The following is a 26228-nucleotide window of genomic DNA, read 5'->3' on the forward strand; positions in this document are numbered from 1 at the left end:
TTTGGGTGCAGCAAGATAAACAAATTGGGTAACAGCTTTTAAAATGCCCTTCAATTAAAACAAAACAATTGAAATAAAATTCTGCATGCCTGGACTTTGTTTGGGAAGGCATTAACCTTTATTTACTTATGAATAAAAGCCCACCGCCCTGCAGGCTGTGTTCTTGACCTGTCCTTACAAAGGGGATGAAAAAGTCGCAATGTAGAATGATTTAGCTGTGTCCAACGGGATCATAGTAACAAGTTCCGAAAAGCTGAGTAAAAGAGGTTTCTCCGTTTCTCCACGCTTGGGGGGGGGGGGGACAACAGCATCACAACCACTTCCCACCACAAGCCACAATTCTGGGAGGGCACGGTTTTTGGAATTGAGGCTCCCGGCTTTTATATCGGCGTTCTCTCCGTTACCCCTGCCTTGCTTTCAACGGATCACCCCGAAGTCTGACCTGGGTTCACAAACTCCTAGTACGGTACTATATTCCGGGAACGACGTACGCGATAAGAAGGCAGTTCTTCGTGCAGTTCAGCCCCACCCCGCGCGCCTCCACACAAAACTTCAGCTGTTGAACTCCATGGGAGTGGATCGCCTCGCTAGAATTGGTCGGATTGCTCACTTTCCTAGGAGTAAAGGGAATAGCGGTGGAGAAACGCCGGTCGGCTTTTGGCAGCCGGCAGCCACACCCTGCCGGCTGGCGGCTGTCCAACCGGGCTGGCTACACCTGGCGCGGAAGGAGGCCGGCGAGCCGTGGGCATTTAAGACGCGCTCGGCTGCAGCGCGCTGTTTCCGAGCGCTCAGGTCGTCGGTGCACGATGCTCCTCGCTCGCTGCCTGGGGACGGCGCTGCTGCTTTTGCTGGTCCCGACGACGGGATGCGTGACGGCCGTGGCTGCTTCTGCTGCTGCGTCGGAGCCCGACGGCGACATCGGGGCCGCTTGCCCTTCTTCTTCTCCGGCCGGCTGCGATTCCCCCGAGAGCGACCGTAAAGCTACTTGCGACGATGAGAAAGCCTGTGGAGTCCGGGAGGAAGGCGAGTCCTGCGGCGTCTATACGCCCAGCTGCGCCGGCGGGCTGCGCTGCGTCCCTCGGCCAGGCGAGCGCGCTCCTTTGCAAGCCCTGCTGCGCGGGAAGGGTATCTGTTTGGCCCCGCAACCCAAGAGGGGAGGCAGCAAGAATCAGACCGAGATGGAGCCCGTTGCAGGTAAGCGGCCCGCCCCTTAGGCCCGAGGGCTTGCAAACCCGCTGTGGGCCGGTTTTGGTAACCTCCGGAGGGGGGGGGGGAGGGAACCAACAACCCTGACGCGCCGCGGTGAGATTTGCGAGAGGAATGATTTAATAGAGTGAGAAGAAACACTGGAAAAAAAATAGTTTTTGTGCTTAACCGAAGCAAAGGAGCTAAGGCCGATTGCAAGAGCTTTATTTTTTACTGTTCTACGACCCGGCGAAGGTTGTTTGGGTTATAAATCGCTAGTGAAGAAATGGCCCCAGGCTGGAATAAGGGGCGCTCTTACTCGAAAGTAAGCCCCCGGGAACGCAGCTGGATTGGGGGTTTTCTGCTGAATAGGGAATCTGGGTTTGCATTGCAAACATAAAATATGGTGAGGTGTTGCTTTTGTATTCCAACTCTCGGTGTATGCACGCTCCAAATCCTGCTGCCCCCAGTTTTATTTCTCTGTGTGGTTTTACTCTATACCTATAAAAGAAATGTGAATCGCAACGGTTCTATGGCGAACGGCCTGCAGAATCAGGCTGCGTATGTTTGTTTGTTTTTAAAGATATAATTGTGCGACTGAACTTTCAAACGTTCTCGGTTTGACCTAATCTTCCCAGACTTATCTATGCTTCTTGGATTCCTTCAGACTAGACTGGGAACAGAAGATCATGTTTTTTGAGAACTAGAAACTTCTCGGGTACCTTCTCCTGCTTTCTCTACGAGTTAATCGAGGTTCCGCTCTGAACAAGGTGAAATTGAATTTTGAAATTGAGTGAAATGATTTTTGGGGCTCCCTCCCTTGTCCATGACAGAACTCTACTGGATGTAGAAGATTAAAGGCAATGTGTTCTTTATATAGACAGAAAGGAATATTTTAGTTGGGGGGGGGCATTATTATTTATTTTCAGAATAACAGAGTTGAAAGGGATTTTGGAGATCTTCTAGTCCAACCTCCTGCTCGAGTAGGAGACCCTATACCATTCCGGACAAATGGTTGTTCCATCTCTTCTTAAAAAGAGATTGAGATTTATTTATTTCAGGTATTATTTAAATAAGAGATTTATTTATTTAAATTTAGCTCCAGTATTGAGCAACTGCAGATCCTTGGAGCTATTTTTCTTAACCTTTTGCTTGAAACAAGTACTACCTGAGTCAGTGCCAAGCCTGGATGGGGGTGTGATAGGGGTAATTATTTCCTTTTTGCTAGCACATCATCCTCTCCTGTGGGAGAACCTGCCCTATAAGGCAGCCTTTCTCAACCTGGTGCCCCTGGGCTGTACCCAGCAAATCCTCCCAGCCCCCTGAGTAGTAATCCCAGCTCATCTGACAGCTGTGGCAAAGACAGCTTTAAGCAGATCCCAGCCATTAAATTCATGGGAGGATCCCTGGAGGGGTTTGTGTGGTTTTGCACTTCTGAAATGCAAGTATCCACTAGCTTGTGGTGGACAGAAGCATACTCTGGGAAAGGGAGGGATCAGATTTGATCTCGGTTAATACAAGCAAAGTCTGGATCTGCCATTACTTGTCTTGTCCCTCTTTTATTGGCTTTGGTTTATGCCTAGAAATTAGAGAACCTGTGACTCTGCACTGTGCATCCTCAGAGGCTGATATTGGTTGCAACTTCAATTGCATGGAAGGAGGTGTATCCTGAAAATAGGCAACCTGTGGAGTGAACAAACTTTCTTTCCTTATCAGTAAGCTGAAAATGAGCTATGTCACCAAGGGCTGGCTGGTTGGCTGGCTGCTGGGCTATGCCCATAGATTCATACTTTCAGCAGGAAAATAGGGCTAATAAAAGTTACCTGAAGAATCTTTTTTAAAAAATTAAAATATCGATAGAGGAGCAGTGGGCAAAAGAACTTAAAATCCCTGGAGTGGTATTACCGTTTTAGAAGAGGAAAATGCAGAAAAACAGCCAATGCTCAGGCACTTGTACCTACCACAACCACTAAAACACCTTAAATGGCAAAGACGCTCCTAAATAAAAAGTTTTCCTGCTCTAAAAAGATGGTAGAAGAAAGGGTGCTGCTGGGATCGGGGATGTGAGCGGACTTTGGTGTTTGTTCTAAACTAACTCCCTCAATCTAAAATCTTTGGTCTGTGCTCTAAAGTTCACATCTCATCTTAGTCTATCTAGTCATGAATAGCGGGTGGGTGGTGAAGCACAATTGAGAGACTCTGGGTTGAAAAAGTCAAGTTGCAATGATTTTTAATGGTCCTATAGGTTAAACTCCCAAGTTTCTCGTATTCTTTATGGAGTACTTATGCAGTTTGGGGCTACCATTCCTGTCAACCAGTGCCCTTGTGGTCCAAGGCTGTTGGTTTGTGGTTCCACTCCCTCACCCCACAAGGCAGCGGCTCCATGTTAAGCTTGCAGAGCAGATCTGGCCGGTTGCTGAGTTCCATCCCTCATAGGCAGGGGTCTTCAAACTTGGCCCTTTTATGACTTGTGGACGTCAACTTCCAGAATTCCTCAGCCAGGCATGCTGGCTGAGGAATTCTGGGAGTTGACGTTCACAAGTCATAAAAGGGCCAAGTTTGAAGACCCCCTGCTCATAGGGATCCCTTCTTCTCCATCTTTCCTGAGAAAAGTGTTTGTTTCAAAGCATGAATTTAGCTGTCAGCCCGTCAAAAGCACGCACCATCCTTTCCCTGCTCTCTTCCTTGATTCAGTGACCCCAGCCTTCCACATAAAAGGAGCTTCGAAAGTCGTCAGCTGGGAATTGATCTGACCCCCATGTTGTAGGGAGGCTTTTGATTTTCTGTCAGCTGGGGCCGTATCCTCCTTATATGCACGGATCCTCGGTTATCTTTCTTTTCCCTTGATTTGGTGGCTTATTTAGAAAAAGATTCCCTCACCCCCTACTTCAGAACTTCAAGCAATGAGATTTTTGTTCTTGGTTGAAGCTGCTGGGATCGGGGCTGAGCGGACTCTGCATCTGGGAAAAACTAGTGCTGTTTTTCTTAAGCTGTGGAACAAACTGTCTCTCTTGTTTGTTAGGATTTATGAGTTATTCAGAGCCACCATATCGAAACAGAGCCCAAGGCAGTTTCCCTAGCAAAAGTATAAGAACCGAAGCATATTTTTTTTAAGGAAAAAAAGCCCTTGCTTTATTCCCAGGCAATTCTTTCACTTCTCCAGCTATGGATTCATCCCAAGAAGACCTTCTCCTTCATGTCCATCACTCTAATCTTAAAAATAATGTACCAGAGAACATCATCACCAGTCTGAAAGTTCAGCAGGGACTTAGTGGTAAACCTAGTCCAGAAAATAGATTGATCCCAGATGATTCAGAACTGTAATGTTTACAGTATTACAGTATTACCTTTAATGCAACCATCATAAACATTGCCAAGCATCTGAATCACAATCATGTTACTACATGGATGCTGCAATGGTCATACATGTGAGGACTGGTCATTATTTTTTCCAGCATGGTTGTAACTTTGAATGGTTGCTAAATGAATGATTGTATGTTGAAGACTTACCTTTATTCTCCATCTGTTTTGTTCCTTCCATCAACCTGACAGGTGCACCTTTGTATATGGCTGTGTTGATTGATGCCATTAAAAAAAAACTAGAACCAGCATTCTTTCATCCTCTTGTCTCCTTATGTATCTGTCTCTTAAAATTCCAAAATGGCACCTTGGAAATCAGGAAAAATTCTCCTTCCACAGTCTCTTAGTGCCAGTGAGGTGCTAGTATGCCAACCTTAATAGTTCCGAGCAAAAATGCTTTGTTTTTATTTGTGGATGCTTCATTGGCTTTAGTGACAAAAGAATAGCTTCAGAGGCTAGAAGAATTAGCTGAGATGAGGAAAGAACTCAATTTTCTTTTTGCTGTCTTTGACAACTGGCTGCTGAAATTCTAATTTTGTTTGAGATAACTTCATGGATGAAAAGTCAGGAATAGTGGATGTGTAGTCAACAAATGCAGGAGCTGGCTGCTGTATGCCAGGCATGGCAACAACGTTTTGCTAGTATCCTGTAAGATTGGGTGAATCCTCATAGACTTTGCCTTGTCTCTAAGAAAGGGAAATTATAAAGCCAGGGCCTTGGAATGAAATGTTATGGCACGAACATTCTGTGGATTCCCCAGACTTCTAGAGTGAGTAAATGCTACCAATTCTGGAGAAAAGAATTCACCTGAAAACATGGGAAAGTATTCACAGGTTCCACTGCAATGCTATTATAGTGTCTTTTAGTTCTGTTAGTATCTTCTATCAGTTCTTTGGCTGGCTGCTTGATTGCATTTGTGCAGATTGTTTTCTATAATTCACCTTTTCTATCGTTCAAATGTTTGCACATTAACAGATGAGTGTTTTGACTGTAACTGGCATCTTTAAAGAAAGAAACTTATTTCTTCTAAATGTTTTGTTCTAACTTGCTGTTTTCCTTCCTCCTTCAAATTAGCAAACTCTTAAGACGGACAGCTCTCACCTGATATTTTCTGGGTAGGTTAGGGCCAGAATACCCAGCCAGGGATCATTGGAGTGAGTTTTAATTTTTCACATCTAGAAAGCCCAGGTTGGGAAAAGGCTGCCTTCAGCCTCTTAATTTTGGAGGTGTAAAGAAAGCCACTAGTGCTAATAGTGCAAATGATGCACACCTAATGATATATTTTTATCCTCAATTAAATTTAGGATATTTTTAGGATTTTGCAAGTGGGGGAAGGGACCGTACTTTCAGCTGAGTATTATTCAGAGTAAATATACAAACAGCATGCTTTAAAGCAGGGGTCCCCAACCCCCGGTCCGTGGACAGGTACCGGGCTGTGGCATGCCAGCAACCGGTCTGCACAAACAAGCAAAGCCCCATCCACAGGATGCAGGCAGCACACAAAACCACGCACTCTCCGGTCCATGGAAAAACCTCTCTCCATGGAACCGGTCCCTGGTGCCCAAAAGGTTGGGAACCTCTGCTTTAAAGGGGCAGAAACTATCTTATAGAATATTTTTTTGTAAATCCATCAGAATGCTACCTATCCTCACATCTTTAAAATTAAGCTTCTAGGCTTTTGTTAGTGCAGGAAAAGTCTATCAAAGCTGTGTTGTATGTGAAGTTCTCTGAAAGTTTATTGAATGGTTATCTCAGTGGGATCATACACATTCAGCATTAGTCTATTCTCCCCCCCCCCCAAAAAAAAGCAATGGCAATTAGAAAAGTCCTAGCATCCATTCCCTTAGACCAGTTGTCTGCAACCTTGACAACTTTAAGACTTGTGGACTTCAAGCTGATGAAATATAAGTAATAATTTCTAGTGTTCCTAATTAATCTGGCAAATTCCTTTATTTTTAGCATCTGAGTTGCTCTACTTTAATGAAATTGCTGCAGCATGTTACTGTGTATAATCAACAAACCAACTTTGCCTTTCAGTGATCAGTCATTGCCATTTTTTTCCTGAAATACAAGTAGTCCTTAACTTACAACAGTTCATTTATTGACTGTTCTGAGTTACAACTGGGGACTGGGAGGCTAAAACATATAAGGAACGGTTGTTGGAATTGGGTATGTCTAGTTTAATGAAGCATCTGAAGGCAGGACAAGAAGCAAAGGATTAAAGAGAGAAGCAATTGGTTAAAGAGAGAAGCAACCTAGAACTAAGGAGAAACTTCCTGATAGTTAGAACAATTAACCAGTGGAACAACCTGCCTCCAGAAGCGGTGAATGCTCCAACACTGGACGTTTTTGTGAAGAAACTGGACAGCCATTTGTCCGAAATGGTATAGGGTTACCTGCCTGAGCAGGGGGTTGGACTTGATGACCTCCAAGGTCTCTTCCATTTTTTTATTTTTTTATTATTATTATTATTATTATTATTTAAGACCATTGCAGCAGCCCCAGGATCATATGATCAAAATTCAGCTACTTGGCAACTGGTTCATATTTATGATAGTTGCTGTGTCCCAGGCTCTTATGCTCTCCTTTTGCCACCTTCTGACGAGCAAAGTCATTGGGGAACCAGATTCACTTAATAACCGTTGCAACTAATTGAACAACTGCAGTGATTCGCTTAACAATTGTGGTAAGAAAAGTCATAAAATGGGGCAAAACTCACTTAAGTGTTTTCATTAGCAACATAAATTTTGAGCTCAATTGTCATAAGTCGAGGACTACCTGTAATGGTCAAATCCTATATTTGGAAGACCATCTTGTACAATCCAGATTAAATTGGAGATGATAGCATTCTAGAATGGGCTGCTTGGTACAAGATTGATGCTCCCTGGTGAATTACATGTGAAATTCAGAAATTCAATATAGTTGATGACGGTACCAGCAAAAGCGGCAGTGTTAGCTGGTAGGAGAAAAAAAATACGTAAAATCTAGACTAAGATTTATTTAGGCCCACATGTGATTTATAAAACTACACAAGCTTTTGCTTTGAAGAATTAATGAGGAAGTACAAAATAGGAAAAAGAGGGGAGGGGCAGTGAGAACAAGAGTAACTTTAAAGCTTTCTCTGTACCAGGGGTAGGCAACCTTGGTTCTTTTATGACTCGTGGACTTCAACTCCCAGAATTCCTGAGCCAGCATGGCTCAGTTTGGAAACCTCTCCCTTTCACCTCAGCATGGCTGGCTCAGGAATTCTGGGAGTTGAAGTCCACGAGTCATAAAAGAGCCAAGGTTGCCTACCCCTGCTCTATATCAATTTACAATCTTGAATGGAATGGGAGAAAATCTGCAGAGGGTGTCCGTTAGGTGGACAAATGACATTAAGTTAAACCAAGCCTTGTTTGGGTGACAGTTGTTCTTGGTTTCAGTCTTGTCTATCTTAAGTCTTAGTCAAATCTGTTTCCATCAAAGACAAGAGATACAAATCCTTTGCTTGGGGAAAATCAACTAGATCAGTGGTTCTCAACCTGTGGGTTGGGACCCCATTTGGGGTCGAACGACCATTTCACGGGGGTCGCCAAACAAGGCTGTCTGCCATTTTTTTCCCCTTTTCTTTGGCCATGCCCCTGGCACCCAGTGATGTATAAGTGGTTGGGGGTCACCACAACATGGGGAACTGTATTATGGGGTTGCGGCATTAGAAAGGTTGAGAACCACTGAACTAGATAATGCTTCTCATGAGTGAATTTTTAAATAAATGCATAATGTACTTGTTATTCAGTGCAGCGGTTTCTAGGCTACCTTCAGAATCAGCAAGTAGGCAACCTAGGGTGGCAATCAGACAATGTGTATCCAGCAGGTGCACAGGATTACAACTTCATGCACTAGACGTTGGTGTACAAGAACTTAAAATAAAGCTAACAATGTTAAAAATGGCTCCATTGGCCAGCACAAAAAAAAAATCCCCAAATGGGGAATATCTATTCTAGTACAAAACATTTGATACTTTCTTATAAAGAATACTAGCACCTGAGGTCTCTTTAACCTGTCAACCAGTTAGGTAATTTAGAAAGCAGGAGAACAACATAACTTTGAATATAACATATCTACTACATTTGAGTTGGGGACCATTTCTATGCACCACCTGGAGATTCTGGCTATCGGAGTCTCTAACCAAAGCTGGCCTTTGAACTATTCGAAGATCTGAGGTTCAGTAATCTAGAAATTCCTAGGCTGACTTTGGTGTCTTGTACTAGGCTGATGGTGGCATTCATAGGTTGAAAGAACCTGAATTATGGAGGGAGGCCATAATTGGGTTAATTGTAGACGTGGAAAGAACAAGTAATTTTCACAGAGGTGATGGCTCCTGTAAAAAGCAGAAGCCAGAAAAAGAAAGATTGAATTTGAAAATGAGCCAGATTTACTAGGGACTGCAGAGAAATACAGGTAGTCTTCGACTTACAACAACTTACAACAGTTCATTTAGTGACCATTCAAAGTTACAGTAGCACTGAAAAAAGTGAGTTATGACCATTTTTCACACTTATAACCATTTCAGCATCCCCCATGGTCACGTAATCAAAATTCAGATGCTTGGAAACTGACTCACAATTATGACAGCTATTGTGTTTCGGGTCACGTGATCATCTTTTGCAACCTTCTGACAAGCAAAGTCAATGATTCATTTAACAACCTTGTTACTAACTTAACAACTGCAGTGATGTACTTAACTGTGGCAAGAAAAGTTGTAAAATGAGGCAAAACTCACTTAACAAGTGTTTCATTTAGCAACATCAATTTTGAGTTCAGTTGTGGTCATAAATTGAGGACTACCCGTAGTCTCTAGGAAAAATAACACACTACAGATAATCCTTGACATATGATGGAAATTCCAATTTCAATTGTGGTCATAAATGAGTGTAAAGCAAGTCATCATGTGACTGGACCCAGTTTTTACTATGGCCATTAAATAGATCACATGGTCAGTAAGTCAATCCAGCCTTCCCAATTGACTTTGTTGGTCAGAAGCTGGCTGGGAAGGTCACAAATCGTGATCACTTAACCACAACTGCTGCTGCAGCCATCATAAATGTGAACCAGTTGCCAAATTGGCCGCATTGTGATCATGTGACCGTGTGTGTGTGTGTGTGTGTGTGTGTGTGTGTGTGTGTGTGTGTCACAGTTGTGACTTCAAGGACAGTTTGTGAGTCACTTTTTCAAAAGCCATCATATCTTCAGAGGTTCATAAGTTAAGGACTATTTGTAGTGTAAGGTATCCCCCATAGGTGAGGCAATGGAGCAGCGGCTTGGAATGCTGCTGGCTCCTCCATTTTAAGCTCTTGGTCATGTGATCCAGAGTGGAATATATGCAGCTTGTTCAGCAACAACAGATTCAGGTGCTTGGAAGAATGCCCGCATTTACAACCTCAGGATGCACTTCATTTTTCTCTCCCTCCCCCCCCCCCCGCCATCTAGCTCCACCCTGCTCTGTCTCTTTGGCCACCCTGCAGCCTTGCTACCTCCTTGTGAACCTTCGCCATCTTCTTCCTCCTCCTGCTGATAAGGCACACCCAACTGCTGGTCGGTGTGCAGCCTTATGAAAGTCATGCAAGTGCCTCAGCTGCTTTGCAAAGGGCCAGGCATATCACATCAGCAGCAGGAGGAAGAAGACAGCAAAAGTCAGCTAAGGGCAGCGAAGTGCAGAGCAACTAAAAGGGCAAAAATAAAGATAGGTATAGGAGGGTGGGGGAGTTCAAGCTAAGGTGAGTGCGGTAGGGCAGAAGAGGTGATGATGCAGGCCTGGCCTAATGACCACATCCAGGACTACCGGAACTGCCGTTGCTAAGTGGTGCGGTCATGTGGTGTTTCATTTAACAACTGCAGCAGTTACAATTCTGGTCCCCAGTGAGGACTTCCTACATGTGGAGAGTCAGTGTGATCTAGTGATTTAAGACATCAGGCTAGAAATCATGAGTTCTAGTTCGCCTTAGCCATGAAGGATGACCTTGAACCAGTCATTTTCTCTTAGCCCTTGAAAAGATGTAACAACAAGCCATTTCTGAAAAACGTTAAGAAAAGTGCAGGGACTTGTCAGTCTGCAAGAATCAGACATGATTAACTGATTAAATGGGGGGGGGAACCCTGTATGTACACACTCTGGTTAGATTCCCCCCTCTTTCTTAGAGATAAATAAATACGCAGAAGCAAGACATATGCGCACACCTCAATTTAAATCTTCACATTCTCTCTCTCTCATACACACATATCCTCATTAGACACTATGGAGCAGTGTTTCTCAACCTTGACAATTTTAAGGCATGTGGACTTCAACTCCCATTGCTGGCTGTGGAATTCTGGGAGTTGAAGTCCACATGCCTTAAAATTGTCAAGGTTGAGAAACACTGCGTATGGAGAAAGTAGTGCCTACTGTAGATGTAACATACTGCAGCTACATCCTGTGGCTACTGCTGGTAACAACATTAAAATTAATTTTCATCTTATTTTTTCTAACCCAATGGAATGATGGAGAGAAATAGTATAAAGGAAGTTGGAATGCCATCTATCCATCAGCAATATCTATTTACTTTCACTAACACCACTTAATTCTGTGGACTGAGGATGGTTTACAAAGAATAGATAATACATAAAACACCAGAAGTTTGAATAGAGTTGGTGACATGCAAATTCAATTAAAATACAAAAGAAGCATACATTAACTAACTGGGCAGTCCCCAAAGTATTAGAAGCCAATATCTTTTATGAACTTCTCCTTAAAGTTGGTGCAAAATTGTTTTTTGTACCGGTTGTGATAAAATCCTGAAGTGCTGCAGTGAAGAAGCCTGAAGTTGAATGTTTTTGCCCTTGACATTTTTTAAAAAAATCTGAATTCTGTTTCTCTAGGTGATGGCAGAAGGGAAAATTATCAGACAGATCATCCAACCCAAGAACCTCTCCTCCTTCAGATCCAAGACCCTTTGCCAGATGTCGTGGTGGACAAATCCCAGCTACAACAAGACCCCCTAAATCATGGTATTAAACAGGAATTTGATATGGTGAGTGAAATGAGAGGCCTGATCTTGGGCACCAAGCCCTGGAAGAGAATAAAAGGGGCTGCCTTTTCCTTCCTCTCATGCCTTGCTGGAATTCATGCATCTTGCTCTCTATTGCTTCATAGCAATCCTGAGACTTGCTAACAGATCTGCACATCATTGCTTTTGGGGGATCTGCATCTCAATGTCCCTCTCCCAACCTGCATATTCAGCAAAGCGTGTAGTTTTGCAAAGCATGTGAGATTGCCAAGAGATGCTTCTGCTTTTTAAATATCCCCAAATACATATAGTGAGTTAAAAGACAGCATGTTAGGGAGAAAGAATCACCAACCCAGCATGATTGCTTTTGTTGCATAGAGCTATGATCCCCAGCCTTGGCGGACCAGCAAGGGAGTGGTTCCATGCAAGCAGCAGGTGTGCATGCTGACAACTCATGCAAATGGAGCTTTGTGTGCGAGCTTACATGCCGACTGCTTGCACAAATGGAGCTGTGCATGTGTGCCCATTTGCCCGCTGCTTGCGTGGCCCACTTCTGAACGGGGTGGCTGCCCAGTAGTAGGCCATGGCCGAGGGTTGGGGACCCCTGGCATAGAGTGCTGCTAACATTACCTAGAGCCAAATGCCTATATTAAAGGCCTGCCCATCTCCATGCAGCGCAGTGTTTTTTTGTCCTTTCAATCACTAATTGGCTCTTGTATTTCACAGGGTCCCTGTCGCATGCATTTGGCAGCCATCTTGCAGGAGCTGAAGGCTCCCCTCTACATGAACGGCGAAGATATCTTCATTCCCAACTGTGACACCAAAGGCTTTTACAGGCGAAAGCAGGTACCTATTTTAAATATTATTTAAAGCAAAGGAAGCAGCTCGGGATCTTTGAGGGAAGACATACCCATGCAGGCAAAACTCAATTTTAGGCTGGAATGTCAAAGAAATTAGTCCAGCGAGTGAGTTTCCCACAGTGAGAGAAAGGGTGGGTGAGAAATTTTAAAAATGGCCAAAGCCCAATGAGCTCTCCAGTTTGCACTAGAGTAGTAACATAGAATTGATTTACCAGTCTTGCTCCTTATATATTATGTTAAGCTATGGCTTTAAGTCTGACGGAGAAAGCCCCAATTCCTGGGTTCATCCATTCTGCAAACCCACCCTTATGGCATTTATGGGAAAATTTAGCTCTCTTCTCTTGCTTTATAAAAGCCCAACACCATTTATGCTTATACAGAAGTAAATCCACTGGAGTTCTATGACTCTGATTCAATTGGAATAACTCAGTATGATTGTCTCCTTGCTGGATGGCAAGGCTCAGTAAGACCTATCAAATTCCAGTTCTTCAAAACTTGGTTTCATTAGGACACTCTAGATACAAACATCTTGCTAAATCTCCATCCTGATCCAATCATCTCCTTAAAGTGTTAGTAAAAGCATCAGCAGCGACCGATGGGCTGTGCAGGATGGGACTTAAAGAGCAGCAAGGGTATTCTCATTGAACTGCCATGGCTTAAAATAGCGTTTCTCAATCTCATTAAGTTGAGCTCCCAGCACACTGGCTGGGGAATTCTGGGAGACAAAGTCCATATCTTTTAAACTTGCAAAGGTTGAGAAGCACAGATTGAGAGGGATGTGTGAATATGCTGTGGATCAATCCTATGCTCTTCAATAGTAATAGAAGAACCCGTGGCTATCTTTGGTTGTTGTTTCAACTTTCTTTGAAAGAGATCCAAGATTAGAGAAGTAGCTTCCTTTTTTTTAATCTAGGTTAGCCATTGCATATTTTTTTCCTGCAGAAAGAGGCTTGTGTTAGCGGCAGCTATACTGAACCTCAAATATTTATTATGATCTGTCCTGTTCACCCAACTGCTTCAAATGAGCTGTCTTATTTTTTTCATGTATAAAAGCATTATGTAAAGAAATCCAGTCTTCTGCAGTGGGTATTGTTTCTCTGCTCTTCTAAATTTTCAAGGAAAGTGACTTTGCTGTTGAAAATGGTCTTGTCTTCTCCATAGTGCCGGACCTCCAAAGGGCAGAAGAGGGGCCGATGCTGGTGTGTGGATAAGAGAGGCCATCGGTTGGAGGGGCTGGAAGAGAGCCCCCTCTGCCTGCTTGCGAACAATGACTGAGGATGCAGAAAGAGCCGCGGCCACTGTGGTCCAGCAGCAGAATTCTTGACTGAGGGGACTTGTCTTATTAGAACAGTCATGGAAAATTTTTTGCTTGTAATTTATTGCACAGTTGTTGCCTTATTGGGATCCTGCCTTCCCTGGGATAACTTTGGAGCTCTTACAGTGTCTGATAATACTCTACAAAAGACTGGCCTGGCTGCTCAGAGAAACAGCAGACTGGGGTCTTCTAACTGCATGACCAAAGAGGGGTGTTGAATAAGCTACCAGTAGTTGCATTACAGCAATAATGCTGGCACTTGAACCAATTCTCTTATACCAGTAAATATGCTTATACCAGTAAAGGAACAAGAATAGCCAGTTCCTGGAGGTGCAGTATGTATACTTGGGCTACCTTTTATAAAATGTGTAGGGAGACCAGGGATTTATCTTATACATGCTACCGAGGTAGATGTGTTTTGTGGAAAGGGTTTTAACAGCACAACTGCAGTACTCACTAAGGGCAATGTAGAAGGAAGTAAAATTAAATGTGGCCAAGTTTTTAAAGGTCAACATCTACAATGTAAGCAAGAAAGTGAAAGTGGTGCAGATACTGGAAATGAGATGTATGGAAGTTTTAACTGTACCTTTAATGTTTTTCGCATTCTCCCTTCTGTTCTGTTTCATGGCTCTCCCCAGCATATTCTGTAAAAGAGTTATCTGGATGACAGGAAAACCTGAAGCTGCCTTCCATGCAGAAAAGCAGTGGATGATGGATTTGTCCCTATTTGCCATAACGTGCTTTAATTTAATGTGTTTAAACAGATAGGTCTCTATTTCTATATGTTTTACTATACATTTGGTCTCAATAAATCTGATGATTATGCCATTTTAATGATTTGCGGATACTTTAAATACCTGATGCAAGGAAGCTAAAATTATTTCTTTTGGAGAGGGCTTTTTTAAACACCGTGTTGCTTTCAAAATTTAATTTTCACTGGCAAGTGGAATTAATAATTCTTTGTAACCGACAGATTGCTTACAAAACATGAATTACCTGGTTAATAATTGAGAGGTTTTATTTACTTCTAAATGGGCTCTTAAGAGGCTAGCAGTGTCAAGTGTTTTGCTGGGTAGAGATCTGAAAACAAAGCTAGTGTAGAAAAATGGAATGAAAAAACAAAGGCCGAAATTATGCAGCTGGTGAGGACAGATTATTCAAATGGATGCTGTCTTACTGATCAGTTCAGTGGCTATGGCTTCTTGTATGTAAACACAGCATGTGTTGCATCAGTCTCCTGGATGCTAGAAAATACAGCATTCATCTCACTAGCCATAGCACAAGCATTTGGATAAGTCATTTGTGGGGGGGGAAGTCTAGCCCATTTCATAGGATGAACATAACATTAAAAGCTTTATGGAGAAAATTACTGGAATATCGGGCATAGTGTTGGGCAATAAATTAATATGCAATTGTAATGAATTGCAAAGCTTGCCTAAAGTGGAAAAATGACCTGGCTCGCATCTCTGCTTCTGACAGGGTTCATACATGTTAATCTATAGACCATGATTTATAAATCACAGTGGCTACTGTCAGACTTAGCAAACCAAACCACATTATAATGACCATGTAAACACCATTATCTTCAGTTCTCTCCCATCCTTTTTAGATAAGACTTTGCTCTTTCTTTGTTGTAGTTAAAGAAACTATATGCAATATATGACCATTTGATTCTTGTTGTAGTATTACAACTCTGATGTCTGGTTTATATAGGAGCATCTGGACAGGTCTACATCCATGTTGAACTGAACCTATAATTTATGATCAAATTCAGTGATAGATGACACAGCATAGCAGCCACTGAATCACAGGACATTTGACTGAAAGCAAGACTTTTGTCCTTTTAATATTTTAAATGTGAACTTTATGAATAATAACTGCTCAAGCATGAAAGCTCTGAAATCAGACTGTTGGTGGTTAAAGATAAGTGAATCAGCCTTGCCTCTCTTTTCCATTTATTTCTTATTGCTTTTAAAATAATGACAGTAAAACAGAAAAAAAAACCCCAACAGATAAAAATACATGCATTGTCAAAGAAAAGTTTAAAAGTGAAAGAATGCAATAAAGGAAAAAATTATATATCTTGCCCCCCTTAATTAAAAGCATACTGCATAGAAAGATACCTTGTTTGTAACTTTAAAAAGGTATTATAACACTTTATATAGTCAACCAATTCCAGCTAACAAAGAATTCTTATTTTAAGTTCAGATTTATTGCTTAAGGTGCCCTTAAGTGCACCTTGGTGCCCTCTGAGCTTGTTTGTTTTCTTGCAGACATTTCATTATCCAAGCTAGGTATAACATCATCTAATTTAATGAAGAGAAGTATGAGGGGGGACATGATAGCAGTGTTCCAATATCTCAGGGGCTGCCACAAAGAAGAGGGAGTCAAGCTATTCTCCAAAGCGCCTGAAGGCAGGACAAGAAGCAACGGATGCAAACTAATCAAGGAGAGAAGCAACCTAGAACTAAGAAACTTCCTGACAGTTAGAACAATTAACCAGTGGAACAACCTGCCTCCAGAAGCTGTAAATGATCCAACACTGGAAGTTTTTAAGAGACTGGACAGCCATTTGTCTGAAATGGTATAGGGTTTCCTGCCTGAGCAGGGGGTTGGACTAGATGACTTCCAAGGTCCCTTCCAACTTTATTATGATGATGATGATGATGTTACCTAGTTTGGGTAATAAAAGGTCTGCAAGAAAACAAGCAAGCTCAGAGAGCACAAAGGACTCATATCAACCCTGAGCTACAAATAATTCTCCTTTATTACTAGCATTTATTGCTTGCATCCTAGTAGCAACTATGAAAGGTGGACACAATTCCTGAACCAAATCAGTTGACAATGCCTGTTCTAAGGTAAACATTTAAAATTTTAACAGCAATCTCAGATAATCGGATAATCCTAAAAGCCAGACCACTCATCTTTATCATCCATAACTTTCTTTTGTGTTGGAATTAGAGAGGGGAGAAATTATGAGGCAGATTTGACCATTAAGGACTGAAACTTACAAATCCTTTGGCTGCAGAGGCATTAAGAGAGAAAAATGCCATACAGAAACTTTTTGAACACAGGAAGTTGGGGAATGTTTCAGGCATTACAAAGGGCTCATTTAATAGAGTTCAAACGAGACACTTTTAAGCATGTAGAATGATAGGTCAGTTGAAAGCAGGAACATGTGAACTAGAAACCACTGAATCAAGTTTCTCTATCCTTCATTTGCCAAATTCAACTTACATAGGTGCTGTTCATCACTGTTCTCTTATCAACCACAGTACCTCTCAATGAAATCAGTTGTAAAATTGAGTGAGTTGGTTAGGAAATATCTTCCTGAACTCTGACTAAGTTACATCAGCCAACAGCCCAAAAAGCACATAAGATGACCACTCATTTTTTTTTCACTTTTCGAAACTCATTGCCAAGTTTACTTCACTGTTCAGTTACTTACTCACCAGGACAACCCAACAAACAGATGGTAGAAATCTTTCAGTCAAAGGTTAGGGTTGTTTGCAGATTATTATGCAAATTACAGTACTAATGTCAGTAAGTGGGATTAGATCTCTTGACTTCCCAAATGACAACACAAAGTTCATTTTCTACTATACAAAAAAATACTTTTATTAAAAAAATTTCACAAGTCAAGTTAGAAAATACTAAAGTACTCTCCATTTATTCAGTCTAAAAATTCAGTTATGTCTGTATTAGCTTTGACCATTTGGGAAGATTTTATTCTATTCAAAACACCTTCATGGTTTGTATCCCAAATTAAGTAAAGATGTACTGCATAAATTAAATCTTTTATCCTCGTTATTTCAGATTGGTTTTAACATTTTACACATTTGGCATGCATATAGCAAGGACCATAGCTTTTTCTTAACACTTCAAATGGACAGGAAAAATATAGTATGTCAACTTTATTGTTTGATAGGTTTTCCCTGTCTTCTGGTTTTTGGAACCAACTCTAATCCTACCGATAGTTAAAATAACAGATCCTTATGTAACCAAACTGAACTAGTGTAACCAAACCAAACTTTAGTGACTAGGAAGCTGACAGGGCCTGAAAATAGAATGGATTATTAGAGCTCTTTCAATCCTGTTAAGGATGGGGGCAGCAACAGAAACTTAAAAGCACAACTTCGTGACCAATTTATCAGTTAATAAAAATTGGATGGCTATAAATACAAACATTTTGGGCAGGTATTGCATGTAAGCACCTACTATGAATTTATTGCGGTGTCCTCATTCAGATGCAATTGAATTTTCTCGCAGGATTACAGTATTATTGAGGACTTTCAGGTAAAAACAAGACGATTTAAATCTGAGCCATTGTGGGTTTGCTGAAGATCACAAAGTTTTGGATTCCCAAAAAGCAGTTTTGTAAAAAAAAAATTCCAGCATTTCAGATTTGTTTTTTTCTTCAAACCATTCTGGAACCTCCACTCCAGCCTTTCAGAAATTAATTCTTCAAATTGAAAGTGGCTCATATCTGGTACAGTCAGTTTTACACAGCCCCACCAAAAAGGCCACAAATAAGTTAAAACAGGGAACATCCTGTGATGTCTACAGGAAGTATTTTAGTTGAAGCAACCCCCTTCTCAAGGTATATAATTAAAAATATTTCTATTTGTGCAATTACCATGTATAGGACGAAAGAATCTCCTTGGGAGACCTAGTGACTTACTGGCTCCCAGCAAGCTCATCACACATTCTGCAACAAGCAGTAGCCTCACACCTTCAGTGTACTCAACCCAGGAAACAATATTTAAGCCAACAAGTGAAAAGCATAGCCACTGGAGGAAGAGCAGCACGCTCTCAAAACTTCGTTGGTACCCTGGAAAATCAAAGGGCAGCAGCTATTGTTTCCCAGGATATATCTATCAAATTCACCTGGACTTTCAAACCTTTCTTCAGGTAGCCTGTTTTTATCAGGGCAAAATAATTTGTCATTTTTCACTGGCTTTCAGTAACGATTTACAAGCTCTCCATATTCCTCCTCCTTAGGCTACTCACAGCTAATAGCTGTAGGTTCTGACCAGCTTGGAGTTAAGATATTTAGTCAAGGATCTTGAAGTACATGCCAAGTATGTTGCAGTTCATGATCGTGTCATGGGTCTGGAATAGATGGCAGGGCTTTAGAGCCCTGTCAAACTCCTTTCTCTCAAGAGATTGTGAAGCCTACGCTGCTACTTAAGCAATGCTACACAGAAAAGGCTTTTCTATAGCAATCCTCAATTGTAACAGCAGACGTGCTCAATAAGGGGCATCAATCAATCCACTTGCATCAACAGTGGCCAGTTTTATCTTGAAAATGTAAGTGATTCTGGGGCCACGGTGTCTCTGTACAATCCTCCTCGTCAAAACTGGTGTCATCTTCCTCATCTTCCTCTTCAAAGAGCTGATTCTCTAGAAAGGAACCCCCCAACCCATACTCCTGCTCATGGACAGAAACCTCGTTGGGAACGACATGTGAGGCACCTTCTATGAAATCAGCAAATCTGGAAGAAAGAAAGAAAGAAAGAACAACGTAGGCAATGCTATAACTAATGAACCCTACAACTACTTCCTTCTACAATTTTTACCAAGTATTTGCAAGACAATTGGGGGAGGGGAGGAAACCTAACTGAGTATAGCATGTACATACAAAAGATGGGTTTTCTTCCCATGAAAGAAACCTAGATTCAGTTTTGAATTTGATTCCTTATACATCCCTTTTCGTGGTCCTCCCACAAATATGGCTTTAAACTGAGTTTCTTAAAATTTTAAGATTACAAAAAAAAAAAAAAAAAATCCCACAGCACATTGTAGCTGACCCTTCCCTTCCGATGATCTTCATGGACAGTACCTTTTTGGAGTCTGGATGCGGGAGACTGCTTTCCACGCAGAGAACTCTGGACTTTGGCAGTACTCCCGCAATTGTTCCAAGGCTTTGCGTGTCTCTACTTCCCCCTGGATCCGATATTCTTCCTCGGTCAACAGGCGTGGTGGGGTGGGCTTTTCTGGAGCTGTGAACAGCTTCCTGCTAGGACAGCAATGGCGTTAGTAGCACCTGTAAGTCAAACATTGAAATCTGGCCCTTTGCAATCATCTTCAAACCACTTAGGAGAGGGCACTTAGGAGAGGTACACACACACTCAACACTGTACCCTATTATAAGTTGGGCTCAGAGTTGAATGTTCTAGACCTAGGCCTTCTTGACAGGGATATTGTCCTCCCAGTTTTACTGAATTATTCTGTAACAACTTGCGGTCATATTACATCTTTTGCATAAATATCTTAAGAAATGCTAAAACATTGTTATATCTGTTTGTGATACTATTGTATTATTGTTCATCTTCAACATGCCAAAGGCCTCTGATAAAGATTATCAGAATGGTGCTTTGAAATCAAGCCTCTTCTTGAGAATGTGGACTCACTGTTGCTCAGCAGCACTTACGAGAGTAGAATCTTCCATGATCTAATAAGTGTTCTTAGCTAATCAGCCCTCATTTCTCCCCATGTTTAGCAAAAACTTTATGGTTCGAGGAATCTTAAATCAATTGTATCTCATTTTCCTGAAATATCTTGCTAATATATTTAGACAAAGCACTCAAGTGCAACACCCAGATATCTTAGTCAGATATCTTTACACCCAGATATCTTTACAAAACAGAAGACATAGATCAGGAGCCTGCCTCTCACCTCAACAATGAACTTTTATCAGAAGAAATTTACATGAACTTTTATCAGAAGAAATTTACATCATTTTCTACAGCTTCTAAAATTGCTTGTCATCTATGTGTCTCGTTTTGTTTTGTCTCTTAGATAAAAATATACAGCAGGGATTACCTTGTTTAAAAAAAATGGTCAGCAAAAGGTACTTCTCTTTATTCATTAATGCACTTCAGTTCTGAGCAAGTGCTTTCTACAAGTGTGCCCAGGTTGTGGTGAAGACACAAGAAAAAGGAAAGCTTTATAAGCCACCCAAAATCTCAACAGATAGATCATGAAATATGTTCAACACACTAAACAGCGCCTGAGATCACATAGCATGGTAAGCCCAAACTAAACAAACAATAATTTCACCTTTAGAGGATTTAAAACATAGGCTGACCTCAGTGCTTCAGATATCGCATAACTAATACTACCTTAAACAGTGCAGTATAGAACCCCCAAATTAAAACTAACTCCGAGTCTTCAGTGTTCTTTCTTGAGATTTTGCAATTTCAGAGGGTTTTTTTTGGCAGCTGCCTCCTCCAGGGAATCATATAATGATGTCTGTCATCTGACATTATCCATACACTATAGAAACTAGAGAATTAGCCAGGAAAGAATAACATACTAAGAATTTCAACAACTGAAAATGTAAGTCACTCATTTCTGGAACACCATTATGCATATAAACATATTCACCCAGCCATACCCTACAAATGTCTTAATGGACCTATTATTTACATTATGTTTTCTAGGTTGAGCCAAGCCAATGTTTCCCATCCATCACCTGTAGATGGCATAGGCCCATATGACAGGGTACTCCAGGTTTTTAGTGCAGATTGCAGTTACAATCAAGATGACGCCAATATATCGTATCTGAATGCTCATATAAAGGAGCAGCAAGCCGAAAGTCTGCAGACCCCAAGTGAGGAGATTTATGTTCCGTTCATTCTCCAGAGGGCCATATTTGTAGCACACAGCAAAGCTTATACACCCTACGATGACCAGGTAGCCTGTGGAGGAATAAAAAGAATTATTTTTATTTGGATTTTCACGATCACCAGGAGTTACTCTTTCAGGATAATTCAGCTTGTCTAAGTCAGCCAGTAAAAATATCAAATCTGTTCTGAATAATTTGGACATTATCATACAGCTAAAAACTGAAGCCAGAAGCAAATAAAATGCAAGAATTCATCCTTCTGACTCAGCATATTTTACAAAACATCAAACAAGTACAACCTGCAACATGCTGATCTAGAAGAAATGCATCACACTTTTTATCAAGAAAACAAGAATTATAAAAATATTATGTTCCTAGAAGACAAGATATGCTTCTTCCAATATGTGGTATTAGAACAGGTGGGAAAAAAACCAGAAATGTTAGTAATTCATCAAACAGTCCCACTGTCAGAATCCAATTATATTTCATCTTTAATTATCAAACATAGAAACTCCCAATTCTGCCTTCTCTGGATTCTGCCATAAGAGGGAGAAAAGGGGGAGAGCAAAGGGGCTTTATGGCCCTCACTTCCTTCAGCACACTTCAAAGGACTGAATGTGTGTTTATTGTGGCCTCTAAGCGTTAACATATCAAAGAAGAGTAATTGCCTTTCATGTAGTTATCTGAAGTCTCCATCCAGACGGAAGAAGAAAGGGGATGGAATTGTGATACTTGAAACTATCACTGGAAGGGGGGTTGATTGGGTGGGACTACTGGGGAACCCCTTAAAACCTTGAATGGGAGAGCTTGAACCCCAAGTCCTGTCTAGCATGCCTGCAACCATTTTCTCTTAATAAAGGATTCCTGTTGGAAGAGCTATTCCAAGAGTTCTGTCTTCTTAAGATGCAAAGTGGGGTGGGTCCTTACATTAGACAGGACTTGCAAAATTAATCCACCTGGAAGGTAGACCCTTGCCGGGGGATTTTGCAAAAATTTACCATGTCAGACAACGAAGCAAGAGAGGGAGAAAACTCCCTGGAAAGAGAGCCGCTGACCCAGTTGGAACCTTGCCAGATGTTGGGATCCGAGAGGCCAGATTTCTCAGAAGAAGAAGTGGTGGAGACACAGGACCACAAGCCTCGCTGGTCGATGGGCGTTGGAAAGAAAAGCGAGTGGGGAAAGGAATCAAGAAAAGTGACCCTGAGACGGGGGACCAAGCAACCAGAATGGAAGCAGGAGATGGAGAAATCCCTGCACGCAAGTGAAGAGGGAGGAAGCTGTATGCCGTACTCAGACTGGATCCTAGAGAGAGCTATTGACCTGATGAAGAGAACTCTCAGCTCCCTAGGAGAGGAGATTCCTGAGCCCTACGCCCGCCCCAGTTCCTGGAGCCACAAAGGGAGAGACACCGAGGGGGACGTGGAACCTGCAACCCCAGGGACATTTACTGATCCAGGAGCTCCCACCCCCTACCGGACCACAGATGGAAATCTGGACGGAAGAAACTACCACCCACAATGGAGGCACCGATCCATTCCAAGACGTCCACCGTTGGAGGTGAAATTCAAAGGGGAGCCAACACGCTTGGGGTTTTTCCTAACCCAAGTCCTCAGCTACATGGAGGAATATGGGCAGGACATCCCCAGCGACAAAGCCCGCATCCGGATCGTGCAATCTGCCCTGGATGGACCAGCTGCAGATTGGGTGGTGAACCTGCATGACTCCAATGCCCCAGAACTCAGTAACTTCAACCGTTTCATGTCCTCGTTGAGAAGACGATTTGAAGACCCCCTGGCTGATCGCAAAGCCCGTGAAAGAATAACAACGATGAGGCAGGGCAAACGCCCAGTGGCTGAGTATACACAAGAATTCCGAGCCATTGCCAGCAAACTGAATTGGCCAGAAGACATCCTCCTTGGCCGTTTCAAAGACGGACTAAACTATGATCTATATGATGCTTGCCTGCCCCGAGGAGACCCACATCGACTTGAGGAATGGTACGTCTTGGCAGAGGAAGCAGAGATCGACATATTGAAGAGGCATCGCCGAGGAAAACAATGGAGCCGCCCCCCGCCTGAGCTGACACACCAACCGGTGAAATCATCGGATACAGCCAAGAAGCAGATGGGTGTTTCAAGTGCGGAAGAGAAGGGCATCGAGCTGTAGAATGCCGCTCAAAGGCCCCCCAGCACAACCCAGACAGATCCCCAATCAACAAACCCAGAGGGTATTCAGCTAAGCCAAAAGAAACAGCCATGAAAATGATGGAAATTGCAGAAAACCCCACCTCTGCTCACCAAGGGGAAAGAACTCCAGCCTACACCACAGGGACGGTGGATGCCTCAGATGACAGCTCGGAAGGCGAACCCCTGGTAAGTGGACGCATCACACCCATCTTCAAAACAGTGACTATATTAATCCCCCCCATGCCCGAAGCTGTGAAGGTGAAAGCCTTAATAGACTCTGGCTGCACCCGCTGCCTCATTAGCCCAACACTAGTGGGGAATCTGGGCATCCCATCCAGGAGACTGGAACAACCAATCTCATTTGGCCAGTTAGATGGATCCATAGCAGGGGGGGTGCCAGCTACCCTAGCCACTCTACCAATACACCTCTCCCTGGGCAAACATGAAGAGGACATAACATTTGTGGTGACCCCAGGCATGGAATGCCCAATGATTCTAGGGATGGAATGGTTGAAAAAATGGAACCCCTGGGTAAATTGGAGGACGACAGAAATCAAATTCCCGAAGGGGGACCCTATGGACTTAAAAACCCAAGAGAGGCTACCAGAATCAAGATAGAAAAAGAATCCATTAGGAGAGGAAAAAAGATTAACGAAATACCAGAGGAATATAGGGACCTTGCTGAAGTCTTCAGTGAGGAGAGGGCGAATGAGCTTCCCCCCCACCGACCCACAGACTGTACCATTGAATTCAAGCCTGGGCAAAACTCCCGAAGCCCAGATTATACTCCATGAGCCCAAAGGAGAAGGAGGAAATGGAAAGATTTATAAAAAAAAAACCTGGAGAGAGGTTTCATTGAACCAGCTAAGCCTAAAGTGGCTGCCCCGGTCCTTTTTAGAGAGAAGAAGGATGGCTCTTTACGTTTATGCGTGGATTATAGGGGCCTGAACACAATCAGTGAAAGCAACCTATACCCGCTGCCCCTCATGAAAGACATGCTGTCACACCTATCGAAAGGGAAAATTTTTTCTAAACTAGACTTAAGGGAAGCTTACTATCGAGTGAGAATCAAGGAAGGGGACGAATGGAAGACTGCAGTTAACTGCCCCATGGGGTGCTATCAATTCAAAGTCTTGCCATTTGGATTACAAGGGGGCCCTGCAGTCTTTATGCAATTAATCAATGACGTTCTAAGGGAGCACCTGTTTAAGGGGGTCCTTGTTTACTTGGACGACATTCTTATCTTTACTGAAACAAAAGAAGAACACGTCAAACTTGTCAGAGCGGTTTTAAAGAAGCTGCGAGCCGCTAACCTATATGCCAAACTCTCAAAATGCGAATTCCACCAGGAAAGGATAGACTACCTAGGCTATCGCATATCCCCACAGTGCATTGAAATGGACCCAGAGAAGGTCAGAGCAGTATTAGAATGGGCACCACCCCGCACAAGAAAGCAACTACAAAGTTTCCTGGGCTTTGCAAATTTTTACCGCCAATTCATCCCCTCAGTTGCACAGATAGCCTTGCCCCTCACCAACTTACTAAAAACGAAGGGAACATCCTCAGTAAAACCTAGCCAGCCACTAACATGGACAATGGAGTGCCAAGCAGCGTTTGAGAGACCAAAGAGACTTTTTTCTGCCGAACCAGTACTAAGGCACCCAGACATGGACAAGCCCTTCATTATACAGGCAGATGCAAGTGATGTGGCAGTGGGGGCTGTGCTATTACAAGAAAATGATGATGCAGTATTGCAACCCTGTGCATATACATCCAAGAAACTCACGGAAACAGAACAGTGCTGGCCCGTATGGGAGAAGGAGGCTTACGGGATACGTTGGGCATTACTCACGTGGCGACAGTTCCTGGAAGGCAACAAAATCCCCTTCCAGGTGTGGACTGATCACAAAAATTTAGAAGCCCTGAAAACTTCCAGGAAACTCAATCCCAAACAAGCCCGCTGGTCCCAGCATTTCACCAATTCCAATTTAAGCTCAAACATTTACCAGGAAGAAAGAACTTCCTGGCAGATGCACTATCTCACATGCCCCACTATAACAGCGCACGAACCACAGATCTAGACCAATAATGGCAGAATCACAACTGGCAGCGCAAGTAACCACAAGACCCAAGCCAAAATAAACACCACAACGGGACAGCCAACTGGATGAATTCAGAAAAAAGGTTTGCGAAAAACAGATGATGTCTCAGAAAAACAAAAACATGTGTGCAAATGAGAGACGGATTGCTTGGGTAGGGGAAAAGTATATATACCAGAACAACTCAAAGACTAAATTTCCATGCCAACTTTGCCATGGACACAAAATCAGCAGGGCATTTGGATTGTAAAACTTTACACTTAATTAAACGGCAATTTGGGGCCATCAATAAAAAAGGGACATAGAAATGTATGTTGCAAGCTGCCCAACCTGTTGCATCAGCAAGAAGGTGGTTACAAGGGAAATCCCAGGGCTGTCAACCAGTGGAAGTCCCTGCAGCCACCTGAGGGAAAAGCTCAGGATTTATAGTGGAAGTGCCTGAAAGCAATGGGAATACTGTTATCTGGACAGTCACGGACCTATTTTCCAAACAGGTGCACTTTATCCCTTGCCAAAAAAATTCCCACTGCAAAGGCCTTAGCAAAACTTTTCATCCAGCACATTTACAGAT

The 26228-nt window shown here is 42.6% G+C and overlaps 2 protein-coding genes across 3 annotated transcripts; one reads left to right on the forward strand and one right to left on the reverse strand.

Moving 5' to 3' along the window:
- The first annotated feature begins 318 nt into the window (after positions 1 to 318).
- Positions 319 to 14576, forward strand: IGFBP6 (insulin like growth factor binding protein 6). The gene is made up of 4 exons (XM_039344764.1): positions 319 to 1194; positions 11440 to 11591; positions 12294 to 12413; positions 13589 to 14576. The coding sequence occupies exons 1-4, from the start codon at positions 807 to 809 to the stop codon at positions 13700 to 13702; spliced, it is 774 nt and encodes a 257-aa protein (XP_039200698.1). The 5' UTR covers positions 319 to 806; the 3' UTR covers positions 13703 to 14576.
- Positions 14577 to 17334: 2758 nt separating this feature from the next.
- LOC120308555 (nuclear envelope integral membrane protein 1-like) lies at positions 17335 to 21941 on the reverse strand. Of its 2 annotated transcripts, none has more exons than XM_039344765.1 (3): positions 21220 to 21941; positions 19585 to 19761; positions 17335 to 19237 (listed from the first exon to the last, which is right to left on the reverse strand). In XM_039344765.1, the coding sequence occupies exons 1-3, from the start codon at positions 21579 to 21581 to the stop codon at positions 19024 to 19026; spliced, it is 753 nt and encodes a 250-aa protein (XP_039200699.1). In that variant the 5' UTR covers positions 21582 to 21941; the 3' UTR covers positions 17335 to 19023. The 2 variants fall into 2 exon arrangements, with proteins under 2 accessions (XP_039200699.1, XP_039200700.1); XM_039344766.1 differs by having other exon boundaries at positions 19585 to 19758; positions 21220 to 21938.
- Between the last annotated feature and the right edge of the window lie 4287 nt (positions 21942 to 26228).

This window comes from Crotalus tigris, unplaced genomic scaffold (assembly GCF_016545835.1).
Source record: "Crotalus tigris isolate CLP2741 ecotype Arizona unplaced genomic scaffold, ASM1654583v1 scf7180000017937.1871474, whole genome shotgun sequence".
NCBI classification, from domain to species: Eukaryota; Metazoa; Chordata; class Lepidosauria; order Squamata; family Viperidae; genus Crotalus; species Crotalus tigris.